We start from the raw sequence: 15,466 nt of genomic DNA on the forward strand, positions 1-15,466 counted from the left end.
ATGATGTTAGTTTAAAAAAAAAAAAAAAAATTAAATCAAGGGAATTTCTCTGGCATTTCTTTCTTTTTGCTGTATCGAAAACGTACCGAACCGTGTCACCACTGTATCGTATTGAACCGAACCGTGAATTTTGTGAACCGTTACACCCCTAATATATATATATATACACATATATATACACACACATATTTATACACTATATGTAAACATTGGCCTTTTACAGTGGAATCTGTAGCTTTATTGTGGTCAGATGGCTCAGATTCCTGGATCTTCTGGATTTTCCCGCGTGGTCAGGAAGTGTTAAACGTCGCGTGACATCGACTGCCTAACGCACCAGATCCCAGCATTCCCAAAATAAGCCTGCATGCTTAATTCTTCCTTTTCTTTTGTCAGAAATGACAGATTCTTTCTATAATAGTGAAACTTGCCCCATACTTTCCATACGACAGGCACGCAAAGCTGTCTGAACATTTGCCTTGTAAAGCAGCAAGACTGACCACGTGAGATCCGCCGCTAACAGCAGAAAATAACCCGCCGTTCCTCAGAGGATAGTTGTGTGTGTGTGTGTGTGTGATGTTCTGCTGTGATGTCGTGTGTGTGTGTGTGTGTGTGTGTGTGATGTGATGTCGTGTGTGTGTGTGTGTGTGTGTGTGTGTGTGTGTGTGTGTGTGTGTGTGTGTGTGTGTGATGTTCTGCTGTGATGTCATGTGTGTGTGATGTTCTGCTGTGATGTCGTGTGTGTGTGTGTGTGTGTGTGTGTGTGTGTGATGTTCTGCTGTGATGTCGTGTGTGTGTGTGTGTGTGTGTGTGTGTGTGATGTTCTGCTGTGATGTCGTGTGTGTGTGTGTGTGTGTGTGTGTGTGTGTGTGTGTGTGTGTGTGTGTGTGATGTTCTGCTGTGATGTCGTGTGTGTGTGTGTGTGTGTGTGTGTGATGTGATGTTCTGCTGTGATGTCGTGTGTGTGTGTGTGTGTGTGTGTGTGTGTGTGTGTGATGTGATGTCGTGTGTGTGTGTGTGTGTGTGTGTGTGTGTGATGTTCTGCTGTGATGTCATGTGTGTGTGATGTTCTGCTGTGATGTCGTGTGTGTGTGTGTGATGTTCTGCTGTGATGTCGTGTGTGTGTGTGTGTGTGTGTGTGTGTGTGTGTGTGTGTGATGTTCTGCTGTGATGTCGTGTGTGTGTGTGTGTGTGTGTGTGTGTGTGTGTGTGTGTGTGTGTGTGATGTTCTGCTGTGATGTCGTGTGTGTGTGTGTGTGTGTGTGTGTGTGTGTGTGTGTGTGTGTGTGTGTGTGTGTGATGTTCTGCTGTGATGTCGTGTGTGTGTGTGTGTGTGTGTGTGTATGTGTGTGTGTGTGATGTTCTGCTGTGATGTCGTGTGTGTGTGATGTTCTGCTGTGATGTCGTGTGTGTGTGTGTGTGTGTGTGTGTGTGTGTGTGTGTGTGTGATGTTCTGCTGTGATGTCGTGTGTGTGTGTGTGTGTGTGTGTGTGTGTGTGTGTGTGTGTGTGATGTTCTGCTGTGATGTCGTGTGTGTGTGTGTGTGTGTGTGTGTGTGTGTGTGTGTGATGTTCTGCTGTGATGTCGTGTGTGTGTGTGTGTGTGTGTGTGTGTGTGTGTGTGTGTGTGTGTGTGTGATGTTCTGATCTCACCTGGTGGAAGCCCAGGTAGTCGACGATGGTGGATGATGCGTAGAAGACCATCCCGTCACTGCTGACGACCAGAGCAAAACCAGCGAGACACTGAAACACAACATGTTCATTCGTCCATACGTTTGTGTTCATTCATTCACTCATTCATTCATTGTTTATTTTGTTCATTCATTTATTTGTTCATCCAGTGAGAGTGTGTAAAGGTGATTTCTGATTCTGTGTGATGGGTTAGTGTCTGAGCTCGAGAAAACAGCACCTGCTGCTCGGAGCGGATTTGAGTTTTACAACACAGACTTTAAACACAAATTCAGCCCTGAAAACAGATCATGAAAAATCTCTCTGTTTCTATTGACATCCTGATGGCTTTTCCTCCTTTCTCACATTGACACAAAGACTTCAAAGGCATTTCAAAAAGGTCACGAAAGAAACCCATTCAGAGTCTTTCCACGGAAACTCTGGAATATCCTCCTCCTGTGGGATTGAGTCGGGAAACTGAAGCTGTGATTCCTCCAGTCACGCAAAACACTCTTCACTGGTTAGGGTTCACTGGTTAGGGTTAACTCTTCACTGGTTAGGGTTAGCTCATCACTGGTTAGGGTTAGCTCATCACTGGTTAGGGTTCACTGGTTAGGGTTAACTCTTCACTAGTTAGGGTTAACTCTTCACTGGTTAGGGTTCACTGGTTAGGGTTAACTCTTCACTGGTTAGGGTTCGCTCTTCACTGGTTAGGGTTCACTGGTTAGGGTTAACTCTTCACTAGTTAGGGTTAACTCTTCTCTGGTTAGGATTCACTGGTTAGGGTTAACTCTTCACTGGTTAGGGTTAACTCTTCACTGGTTGGGGTTAGCTCTTCACTGGTTGGGGTTAACTCTTCACTGGTTAGGGTTCACTGGTTAGGGTTAACTCTTCACTGGTTAAGGTTCACTGGTTATGGTTAACTCTTCACTGGTTAGGGTTCACTGGTTAGGGTTAACTCTTCACTGGTTATGGTTCACTGGTTATGGTTAACTCTTCACTGGTTAGAGTTAACTCTTCACTGGTTAAGGTTCACTGGTTAGGGTTAGCTCTTCACTGGTTAGGGTTAACTCTAACATACTGTTCCTCTGAATGAGAGTCTGCTTCTCATTCTGTGTTTAACCATACAAAACTAGTCAATCAACTAGTGAACCTGACTATTCTAGTTCTGCAGTATGAGTGACAGTTACTGACGTCATCAGTGCACCTTTACACACACACACACACACACACACACACACACACACACACACACACACACACACACACACACACACACACACACACACACACACACACACACACACACACACACACACACACACACACACACACACACACCTCTAGCAGCAGCTGGCTCTCAGGAACACATGTGTCTGTCGTGTTGCTCTTCTTCCCGCTCACGTGTTTCTCACGAGGGTTTTCCTGAGCAGCTGCTGGAACAGGAAAGAATACAGTAAAATGATTCATACATTCATTTACATTAAATTTGATTTCTTACAAGTGACTGGCATGATTTTTCCATTGTGTGAACAAAGTGAACTTCAGTTCTGTTCCTGTTTTTGTCAGCAGCATTATTCTAATGGTAACGTAAGAGAAAAGCTCATTGTGTTTGGAAATGCTTTAAACTCTTCTGTTATTTGATGTTCTCCTCATAAAAGTGTCTTCATGTTCTTGACTGATGATATGACTGTAATAATTGTGTTATTACAGACTTCTGTGTTTGTATGTTCAGCTCGAGAAAACATTTACAACCTGATGTGCATCTAAAGGGTTAACACACACTGAGATCTTCATCTCACTCAAGCTGAAATATTTCAAGGAGGAAAAACTGTCTATCTTACAAACTCTCACAGTAGTTTGACAGAGTCAAAGCGATTGGGATCAGACGCTTCAGTGAGTTAAACTGTCTTTGCTCTGTTATTTCTCTGGCTTCTTCTTTGCCCCTGAATGGTTCAGTGGAGCAGCTCGAGTGAACAGACTGACACGCGCTGAGCCCCGCCCCCTAACCTCTCTGACCAACCAGCACAGGAAACACACACACACACAGAGAGAGAGAGAGAGAGGCGCTGGGCGAGCGAGAGCTGCTGTCACGCGATCCTCTTCTGTCAGTCTGCAGTGTGTCTGACAGCTCTGGCGTGAGGCCAAGCCCTTGCGTGCAAACGAGGAACCCACATTAGCCTATAAAGACTTTCAGAAGAACAACAGCTGTTAAATATTGATGACTGCTGGCAGGCTGTGAATGCTTCGCCACAGAAGGTTAAGCTCGATGTTATGGAGCCTAACGGTTCATTATATGAGCTATTGTGTGTCTCTATCTGCTGCTGTCATGTGACATCAAACACATCAGTTTGTTGTTCACATTCATTCTAATTGTCTAATCTTCTGCTTGAGGAACCAAAAAATGTGCCTGTCAGAAATTTTAACACAACTGAGAGGAAACAAACTGCACTGAATGATTCTCACATTTAGAAAACAAAAGTTTAAATGAATGAAGTAAAAATTCACGTTTAGGAAATAACTTTCTGATCCTAGAAATGGTTTAGAAGAAGCACATATTTAGATCTCCACGATATCTGACCTGCAGACACAGGATTAAAATGTATGAGGCACCAGGAACATAAAACACTTTCAATATGACAGCAAGCATAACTGAAGCTTTATATGTAAATAATCATATTTCCACAAATAACGGCACAAAGCAGTTTCACATTCAGGGAGACATGTTCAGGCACACAACTAAAGATCATTTTAATAATCTGTCAGTTAGTTCTTCAATTAATTCGATAAAAGACAAATGTGTGTGTGTGTGTGTGTGTGTGTGTGTGTGTCAATACACTAAGTACACTAAATGTTTTGAACACTTGTGCATGTCATTATAGAGCTGTCATGCTCTCTCTCTCTCTCTCTCTCTAGATTTGGGAAAGGGTTATTTTTGTCTCTAATCTGTAAGGCACCAGCTTCAGTTTATGAGTTAGAGAAACAGTCTGTGATATTCTAATCCGTCCTCGAAGCTCATTGAGGATCATAATCAGCAAATGCTAATTGTGATCAGAAATTCTGCCACAATAATGGACGTCAAACCTCAGAACAGCTGCAACTCTGTCTATTAATGTTTGTTTTAAAACACTTACAACCCAAGCGTATGTGTGAGATTGTCCTAACAAGAGAAATGTATATGTTTTGGATGGAGTCCAGCAGGTCAAAGTCACCCAACACCAAAACAGCCATCATGAATTAGCCAAGCTGATACGGATCAGTGACATTACTTGATCCCGGCAAATTAGCGGATATTCCAGCCACCGCCACTGGATTAATTACCGCCTCATCAGCCACCGTTGATCTGTTCTAAGCACATTCCTTTAATGGTTAAAGTTAATGAAACCCAACTACAAGACATCTCCTCTTTACAGAGTAAAAACATGAATACGGCATCTCCCACAGGACATAACATGTGTTTCTCTCACAGTGCTCATTGAAGGTGGCGTGTGCTTTAGTTCTCTAGTCCTCCACCGCCCACAAACACCACAGACAATTATCACTGCCACAGAATGAATTTGCTTTGGCTTCCTGAGTAAATAAACGGCTTGCAGCGGCAGAGAGGCGTGTTTCATCTGGCCCATGGGAACACGTCAGACAAGCGTGTTCTAAACGTTTGTTTCATCCGACCCACGGGAACACGTCAGACAGCGTGTTCTAAACGTGTGTTTCATCCGGCCCGCGGGAACACGTCAGACAAGCGTGTTCTAAACGTGTGTTTCATCGGGTCTGGATCCGGCCCACTGGAACACGTCAGACAAGCGCGTTCTAAACGTGTGTTTCATCCGGCCCGCGGGAACACGTCAGACAAGCGTGTTCTAAACGTGTGTTTCATCGGGTCTGGATCCGGCCCACTGGAACACGTCAGACAAGCGTGTTCTAAACGTGTGTTTCATCCGGCCCGCGGGAACACGTCAGACAAGCGTGTTCTAAACGTGTGTTTCATCGGGTCTGGATCCGGCCCACTGGAACACGTCAGACAAGCGTGTTCTAAACGTGTGTTTCATCCGGCCCGCGGGAACACGTCAGACAAGCGTGTTCTAAACGTGTGTTTCATCGGGTCTGGATCCGGCCCACTGGAACACGTCAGACAAGCGCGTTCTAAACGTGTGTTTCATCGGGTCTGGATTCGACCCACTGGAACACGTCAGACAAGTGCGTTCTAAACGCGTGTTTCATCGGGTCTGGATCCGGCCCACTGGAACACGTCAGACAAGCGTGTTCTAAACGTTTGTTTCATCCGGCCCGCGGGAACACGTCAGACAAGTGCGTTCTAAACGTGTGTTTCATCGGGTCTGGATCCGGCCCACTGGAACACGTCAGACAAGCGTGTTCTAAACGTTTGTTTCATCCGGCCCGCGGGAACACGTCAGACAAGCGCGTTCTAAACGTGTGTTTCATCTGGTCTGGATCCGGCCCACTGGAACACGTCAGACAAGCGCGTTCTAAACGTGTGTTTCATCTGGTCTGGATCCGGCCCACTGGAACACGTCAGACAAGCGTGTTCTAAACGCGTGTTTCATCTGGTCTGGATCCGGCCCACTGGAACACGTCAGACAAGCGTGTTCTAAACGCGTGTTTCATCTGGTCTGGATCCGGCCCACTGGAACACGTCAGACAAGCGTGTTCTAAACGCGTGTTTCATCTGGTCTGGATCCGGCCCACTGGAACACGTCAGACAAGCGCGTTCTAAACGCGTGTTTCATCTGGTCTGGATCCGGCCCACTGGAACACGTCAGACAAGCGTGTTCTAAACGCGTGTTTCATCTGGTCTGGATCCGGCCCACTGGAACACGTCAGACAAGCGCGTTCTAAACGTGTGTTTCATCTGGTCTGGATCCGGCCCACTGGAACACGTCAGACAAGCGTGTTCTAAACGTGTGTTTCATCCGGCCCGCGGGAACATGTCAGACAAGCGTGTTCTAAACGTGTGTTTCATCGGGTCTGGATCCGGCCCACTGGAACACGTCAGACAAGCGCGTTCTAAACGTGTGTTTCATCTGGTCTGGATCCGACCCACTGGAACACGTCAGACAAGTGCGTTCTAAACGCGTGTTTCATCTGGTCTGGATCCGGCCCACTGGAACACGTCAGACAAGCGTGTTCTAAACGCGTGTTTCATCTGGTCTGGATCCGGCCCACTGGAACACGTCAGACAAGCGCGTTCTAAACGTGTGTTTCATCTGGTCTGGATCCGGCCCACTGGAACACGTCAGACAAGCGTGTTCTAAACGTGTGTTTCATCCGGCCCGCGGGAACACGTCAGACAAGCGTGTTCTAAACGTGTGTTTCATCGGGTCTGGATCCGGCCCACTGGAACACGTCAGACAAGCGCGTTCTAAACGTGTGTTTCATCGGGTCTGGATCCGACCCACTGGAACACGTCAGACAAGTGCGTTCTAAACGCGTGTTTCATCGGGTCTGGATCCGGCCCACTGGAACACGTCAGACAAGCGTGTTCTAAACGTTTGTTTCATCCGGCCCGCGGGAACACGTCAGACAAGCGCGTTCTAAACGTGTGTTTCATCTGGTCTGGATCCGGCCCACTGGAACACGTCAGACAAGCGCGTTCTAAACGCGTGTTTCATCTGGTCTGGATCCGGCCCACTGGAACACGTCAGACAAGCGCGTTCTAAACGTGTGTTTCATCTGGTCTGGATCCGGCCCACTGGAACACGTCAGACAAGCGTGTTCTAAACGTGTGTTTCATCGGGTCTGGATCCGGCCCACTGGAACACGTCAGACAAGCGTGTTCTAAACGTTTGTTTCATCCGGCCCGCGGGAACACGTCAGACAAGCGTGTTCTAAACGTGTGTTTCATCCGGCCCGCGGGAACACGTCAGACAAGCGTGTTCTAAACGTTTGTTTCATCCGGCCCGCGGGAACACGTCAGACAAGCGCGTTCTAAACGTGTGTTTCATCTGGTCTGGATCCGGCCCACTGGAACACGTCAGACAAGCGCGTTCTAAACGCGTGTTTCATCGGGTCTGGATCCGGCCCACTGGAACACGTCAGACAAGCGTGTTCTAAACGTTTGTTTCATCCGGCCCGCGGGAACACGTCAGACAAGCGTGTTCTAAACGTTTGTTTCATCCGGCCCGCGGGAACACGTCAGACAAGCGTGTTCTAAACGTTTGTTTCATCCGGCCCGCGGGAACACGTCAGACAAGCGCGTTCTAAACGCGTGTTTCATCGGGTCTGGATCCGGCCCACTGGAACACGTCAGACAAGCGTGTTCTAAACGTTTGTTTCATCCGGCCCGCGGGAACACGTCAGACAAGCGTGTTCTAAACGTTTGTTTCATCCGGCCCGCGGGAACACGTCAGACAAGCGCGTTCTAAACGTGTGTTTCATCTGGTCTGGATCCGGCCCACTGGAACACGTCAGACAAGCGCGTTCTAAACGCGTGTTTCATCTGGTCTGGATCCGGCCCACTGGAACACGTCAGACAAGCGCGTTCTAAACGTGTGTTTCATCTGGTCTGGATCCGGCCCACTGGAACACGTCAGACAAGCGTGTTCTAAACGTGTGTTTCATCGGGTCTGGATCCGGCCCACTGGAACACGTCAGACAAGCGCGTTCTAAACGCGTGTTTCATCGGGTCTGGATCCGGCCCACTGGAACACGTCAGACAAGCGTGTTCTAAACGTTTGTTTCATCCGGCCCACTGGAACACGTCAGACAAGCGTGTTCTAAACGTTTGTTTCATCCGGCCCGCGGGAACACGTCAGACAAGCGTGTTCTAAACGTTTGTTTCATCCGGCCCGCGGGAACACGTCAGACAAGCGCGTTCTAAACGTGTGTTTCATCTGGTCTGGATCCGGCCCACTGGAACACGTCAGACAAGCGCGTTCTAAACGCGTGTTTCATCGGGTCTGGATCCGGCCCACTGGAACACGTCAGACAAGCGTGTTCTAAACGTTTGTTTCATCCGGCCCGCGGGAACACGTCAGACAAGCGTGTTCTAAACGTTTGTTTCATCCGGCCCGCGGGAACACGTCAGACAAGCGTGTTCTAAACGTTTGTTTCATCCGGCCCGCGGGAACACGTCAGACAAGCGCGTTCTAAACGCGTGTTTCATCGGGTCTGGATCCGGCCCACTGGAACACGTCAGACAAGCGTGTTCTAAACGTTTGTTTCATCCGGCCCGCGGGAACACGTCAGACAAGCGTGTTCTAAACGTTTGTTTCATCCGGCCCGCGGGAACACGTCAGACAAGCGTGTTCTAAACGTTTGTTTCATCCGGCCCGCGGGAACACGTCAGACAAGCGTGTCCTAAACGTGTGTTTCATCTGGTCTGGATCCGGCCCACTGGAACACGTCAGACAAGCGTGTTCTAAACGTTTGTTTCATCCGGCCCGCGGGAACACGTCAGACAAGCGTGTTCTAAACGTTTGTTTCATCCGGCCCGCGGGAACACGTCAGACAAGCGTGTTCTAAACGTTTGTTTCATCCGGCCCGCGGGAACACGTCAGACAAGCGTGTTCTAAACGCGTGTTTCATCTGGTCTGGATCCGGCCCACTGGAACACGTCAGACAAGCGCGTTCTAAACGCGTGTTTCATCGGGTCTGGATCCGGCCCTCTGGAACACGTCAGACAAGCGTGTTCTAAACGTTTGTTTCATCCGGCCCGCGGGAACACGTCAGACAAGCGTGTTCTAAACGTGTGTTTCATCCGGCCCGCGGGAACACGTCAGACAAGCGTGTCCTAAACGTGTGTTTCATCGGGTCTGGATCCGGCCCACTGGAACACGTCAGACAAGCGCGTTCTAAACGTGTGTTTCATCGGGTCTGGATCCGGCCCACTGGAACACGTCAGACAAGCGCGTTATAAAAGTGTGTTTCATCGGGTCTGGATCCGACCCACTGGAACACGTCAGACAAGCGTGTTCTAAACGTGTGTTTCATCGGGTCTGGATCCGGCCCGCGGGAACACGTCAGACAAGCGTGTTCTAAACGTGTGTTTCATCGGGTCTGGATCCGGCCCACTGGAACACGTCAGACAAGCGCGTTCTAAACGTGTGTTTCATCCGGCCCGCGGGAACACGTCAGACAAGCGTGTTCTAAACGTGTGTTTCATCCGGCCCGCGGGAACACGTCAGACAAGCGCGTTCTAAACGCGTGTTTCATCGGGTCTGGATCCGACCCACTGGAACACGTCAGACAAGCGCGTTCTAAACGCGTGTTTCATCCGACCCACGGGAACACGTCAGACAGCGTGTTCTAAACGTGTGTTTCATCGGGTCTGGATCCGGCCCACTGGAACACGTCAGACAAGCGCGTTCTAAACGTGTGTTTCATCAGGTCTGGATCCGAGACACTGGAACACGTCAGACAAGCGCGTTCTAAACGCGTGTTTCATCGGGTCTGGATCCGACCCACTGGAACACGTCAGACAAGCGCGTTCTAAACGTGTGTTTCATCGGGTCTGGATCCGGCCCGCGGGAACACGTCAGACAAGCGCGTTCTAAACGTGTGTTTCATCGGGTCTGGATCCGGCCCACTGGAACACGTCAGACAAGCGCGTTCTAAACGCGTGTTTCATCGGGTCTGGATCCGACCCACTGGAACACGTCAGACAAGCGCGTTCTAAACGTGTGTTTCATCGGGTCTGGATCCGGCCCACTGGAACACGTCAGACAAGCGCGTTCTAAACGCGTGTTTCATCGGGTCTGGATCCGACCCACGGGAACACGTCAGACAGCGTGTTCTAAACGTGTGTTTCATCGGGTCTGGATCCGGCCCACTGGAACACGTCAGACAAGCGCGTTCTAAACGTGTGTTTCATCGGGTCTGGATCCGGCCCGCGGGAACACGTCAGACAAGCGCGTTCTAAACGTGTGTTTCATCGGGTCTGGATCCGGCCCACTGGAACACGTCAGACAAGCGCGTTCTAAACGCGTGTTTCATCGGGTCTGGATCCGACCCACTGGAACACGTCAGACAAGCGCGTTCTAAACGCGTGTTTCATCCGACCCACGGGAACACGTCAGACAGCGTGTTCTAAACGTGTGTTTCATCGGGTCTGGATCCGGCCCACTGGAACACGTCAGACAAGCGCGTTCTAAACGTGTGTTTCATCGGGTCTGGATCCGGCCCACTGGAACACGTCAGACAAGCGCGTTATAAAAGTGTGTTTCATCAGGTCTGGATCCGACCCACTGGAACACGTCAGACAAGCGTGTTCTAAACGTGTGTTTCATCGGGTCTGGATCCGGCCCGCGGGAACACGTCAGACAAGCGTGTTCTAAACGTGTGTTTCATCGGGTCTGGATCCGGCCCACTGGAACACGTCAGACAAGCGCGTTCTAAACGTGTGTTTCATCGGGTCTGGATCCGGCCCACTGGAACACGTCAGACAAGCGCGTTATAAAAGTGTGTTTCATCGGGTCTGGATCCGACCCACTGGAACACGTCAGACAAGCGTGTTCTAAACGTGTGTTTCATCGGGTCTGGATCCGGCCCGCGGGAACACGTCAGACAAGCGTGTTCTAAACGTGTGTTTCATCGGGTCTGGATCCGGCCCACTGGAACACGTCAGACAAGCGCGTTCTAAACGTGTGTTTCATCAGGTCTGGATCCGACCCACTGGAACACGTCAGACAAGCGCGTTCTAAACGTGTGTTTCATCAGGTCTGGATCCGGCCCGCGGGAACACGTCAGACAAGCGTGTCCTAAACGTGTGTTTCATCGGGTCTGGATCCGGCCCACTGGAACACGTCAGACAAGCGCGTTCTAAACGTGTGTTTCATCGGGTCTGGATCCGGCCCACTGGAACACGTCAGACAAGCGCGTTCTAAACGTGTGTTTCATCGGGTCTGGATCCGGCCCACTGGAACACGTCAGACAAGCGCGTTATAAAAGTGTGTTTCATCGGGTCTGGATCCGACCCACTGGAACACGTCAGACAAGCGTGTTCTAAACGTGTGTTTCATCGGGTCTGGATCCGGCCCGCGGGAACACGTCAGACAAGCGCGTTCTAAACGCGTGTTTCATCGGGTCTGGATCCGACCCACTGGAACACGTCAGACAAGCGCGTTCTAAACGCGTGTTTCATCCGACCCACGGGAACACGTCAGACAGCGTGTTCTAAACGTGTGTTTCATCGGGTCTGGATCCGGCCCACTGGAACACGTCAGACAAGCGCGTTCTAAACGCGTGTTTCATCGGGTCTGGATCCGACCCACTGGAACACGTCAGACAAGCGCGTTCTAAACGCGTGTTTCATCCGACCCACGGGAACACGTCAGACAGCGTGTTCTAAACGTGTGTTTCATCGGGTCTGGATCCGGCCCACTGGAACACGTCAGACAAGCGCGTTCTAAACGTGTGTTTCATCGGGTCTGGATCCGACCCACTGGAACACGTCAGACAAGCGCGTTCTAAACGTGTGTTTCATCGGGTCTGGATCCGGCCCGCAGGAACACGTCAGACACGCGTGTTCTAAACGTGTTCCAGTATCAAAGCATATTTATTTCTCATAGGTTATTCTGTGCTGGTAGGGGATTTTGTTCTGTTCAAATCTAACTGTGAACATGAGTCTGCTGGAAACTCACACACTGCCTGGCCAGTCTTTAGTTTTGATTACGGAGTGTATCCGTTTAGACAACCTTATGCAACATCACAACATTTATTTCCATCATCAATTCATTAACCCTGCAGCCGCTCTCTAAATTCTCCAGCACAGACTTTCAGTGAGTTTAAAGTCACAACTCCGGTGAAAATTATTCCTCGGCTCCCAAATCACTCTTCACAATTTGAACCCCATGAACCTTGGCATTGGAATAAAGCCATGGGCTTCATCTTCATACATGGATGTTTAAGAAATGAAAAGCTGCACACTGTATCAGTTGGGGTTAAAAGCCAGAACATGCCAGAAACACATAAATCACTGCAATCATTTTCCAATAATTATCTGAAGTATCTGTTTATTTAAATCCAAAAGTTTTTTGTCCAGGTGAATCTCTGAAATGTTTGAAAGTGTTTCTCATCTACAAAATGAATGATTTCAGGCTCGAAGGAACAGGCTAATATGTCATGAATGGATCTGAGAGTGTCTGCAGGCTGTCTGTGTTTGAGACGGTTCTCCAGGGTTCCCAGAGCCGGGCGGGTAAATCCCAGTCCTGGACTGGTTCCCAGGCGTTGCGTGCAGAAGGGCGGATCCTGCGAAGCCACAAACCCTTCAGTCCTGCACAGCTGGAGAATCAGAGGTTTATACTGAAGACAGAAGCTGGACACACTGATCTCACACACACCAGCATAACAACAGCCTCATTTATTAAACCATCAACAACAGCTGATTCTCTTCCACATCTGACTCAGTGTTGGTCATTCGTAGAGATACGTCTATATGATCAGGATTCGGGTTCGTTTGGCAACACTGCCTCTCGATAATCTCAACACAACCGTCAGCCATCGGGTTTTGTGTAACTGTGTAATTTTGTGTATTTCTACACTGTAAAATATGTCCACCTAATTCAACTTAAAACCTTAGTTTAGTTGCTGCTTTAAATGTTAATGATAATTCCCAGTTTAAAACTAGATTAAAGACGCATCTCTTCAGCCAGGCATTCACATAATACTTACATTTTATACTACAGTTGAGACGACTCGACGCGGGCGATGTTTATGCCCTAAATCAATACATGATTAACTAACTGTATTTCTCTATGTACATTTCTGAAATGCACTTTCTGTAAAGCTGCTTTGAAACAATATGTATTGTGAAAAGCGCTATACAAATAAATTTGAATTGAATTGAATTGAATAATCAAATTCTAGTTGAATCTCATACAATTTAAAAAAATTGTTGAAAAGTTGAAATGGAAGCAATCAAAAGTAACTTGATGCTTTAAATAAGGGTTGTATTGATTACATCATTACACCAGTAGGTGGCGACAACTGACTGTTAAAAATGTATGTCAATGAATCATTCATTTAAGAGATTCATTCAGAAATGCTGATTCATCCAGTAATGAAACAAGTGAAGTGTTTATGAGTGAGTCATTGAATCATTCACTCAAATCAAACTGTAAAATATTTTTTAATATAGACTGCAGCAATTAACAGAACCTCAAGTAAATTACATGTTTGTTTTTGTTTGTCTTGTCTATTCAGAATCGAGGGAGAATCTGATATCTATTTTAACTCTTTCCCCACCATAGAGGGAAATACTGTGTTTTCACTGATATACAGTAGGGGGCGCTATGACACATCTTCTAAAAGATCAATGAATCTCCAGATCTAAACACAGGTGGAGAAGAGGCAGAAACAAGCGGCAGCATATGTAAGTAGATGCATATATAAAATAACACAATCATTTACATTAAACAGAATATAAATCAAAACTGCCTAATGTTCCTGAATGAAATATTGCATGTTCAGATATTCATACAACAAAATATTCTGGGAGCCATGAAACTTTTGTGAAAATGATCAAAAATGCTGGCGAAGAAAGAGTTAAACAAAAAAATCTCAATGTATAGAAAATCATCCAGCTCTAATTATATTTTTAAAACATGTATTTTTGTGTACTAGAAGCTTCTGACATCAAGACAGAAGTCACACAAGTATGAGAGTGAGAGAGAGAGTGTGTGTGCGTTAGAGAGTGTGTGTGTGTGTGAGTGTGAATGTGTGTGTGTGTGTGTGTGTGAGAGAGTGGGTGTGCATGTGAGTGTATGTGCGTGTGAGTGTGTGTGTGTGTGTGTGTGTGTGTGTGTGTGTGTGTGTGTGTGTGTGTGTGTGAGTGTGAGAGAGAGAGAGTGTGTGTGTGTGTGTGTGTGCGTGTGTGAGTGTGTGAGTGTGTGTGTGTGTGTGCGTGAGAGTGAGTGCGTGAGTGTGAGTGTGTGTATAAGTGTGTGTGTGTGTGTGCGTTAGTGTGAGTGCGTGTGTGTGAGTGTGAGAGTGTGAGTGTGAGTGTGTGTATAAGTGTGTGTGTGTGTGTGTGTGTGTGTGTGAGAGTGAGTGCGTGAGTGTGAGTGTGTGTATAAGTGTGTGTGTGTGTGTGTGTGTGTGCGTGAGAGTGAGTGCGTGAGTGTGAGTGTGTGTATAAGTGTGTGTGTGTGTGTGCGTTAGTGTGAGTGCGTGTGTGTGAGTGTGAGAGTGTGAGTGTGAGTGCGAGTGTGTGTATAAGTGTGTGTGTGTGTGTGTGTGTGTGTGTGTGTGTGTGTGTGTGTGTGTGAGTGCGTGAGTGTGAGTGAGAGTGCGTGAGAGTGAGTGTGAAAGTGTGTGTGTGTGTGTGTGTGTGAGTGCGTGAGTGTGAGTGAGAGTGCGTGAGAGTGAGTGTGTGAGTGTGAGTGTGAGTGTGAAAGTGTGTGCGTGAGTGTGAGTGAGAGTGCGTGAGAGTGTGTGTGTGTGTGAGAACAAGAAAAGCTCATTCTGATTCTGGGTTCTCTTCAGTCAGTCGTGAAACACTTGATACTTTCGCAGCCTGTGATGAAAAGCAGCTGTGAAAACATCAGTGTACGAACAGCCTGTTTTCCCCTTTAACTGTCATCTTTGTAACACTGGTGTGTGTTATTCATTATTATCGATTTAACTAAACTCCCAAACGCCTGTACTTCACTTTCTCTCGCTGAACTGTCTAACGCTCAGACTGGTGTCGTTCTCCGTCCAGATGCTGGAATCTGCAGCTCAGAGGAAACTCCTGAATATGCTGAATTATAAACTGCGCTGAGGAATGCATCTGAACATGTGGTTTAAACACGCAAAACTAACCGTGGCACGCGAGCCTCGACCCGACTCAACATCACTGCAGCAGAGCT

The 15,466-nt window shown here is 48.0% G+C and overlaps 1 protein-coding gene across 1 annotated transcript in view; it reads right to left on the reverse strand.

The window, feature by feature from the left end:
- ahrra (aryl-hydrocarbon receptor repressor a) overlaps positions 1-15,466 on the reverse strand; it is a 45,573-nt gene that overhangs the window by 11,829 nt on the left and 18,278 nt on the right. The window contains exons 4-5 of the mRNA XM_084398118.1: positions 3,006-3,100; positions 1,650-1,739 (exon numbers count right to left, since the gene is read on the reverse strand). Coding sequence (XP_084254244.1) covers positions 1,650-1,739; positions 3,006-3,100 — 185 coding nt within the window. The remainder of the gene's footprint in view (positions 1-1,649; positions 1,740-3,005; positions 3,101-15,466) is intronic.

Source organism: Rutilus rutilus, assembly GCF_951802725.1.
Source record: "Rutilus rutilus genome assembly, chromosome: 24".
Lineage (NCBI taxonomy): Eukaryota > Metazoa > Chordata > Actinopteri > Cypriniformes > Leuciscidae > Rutilus > Rutilus rutilus.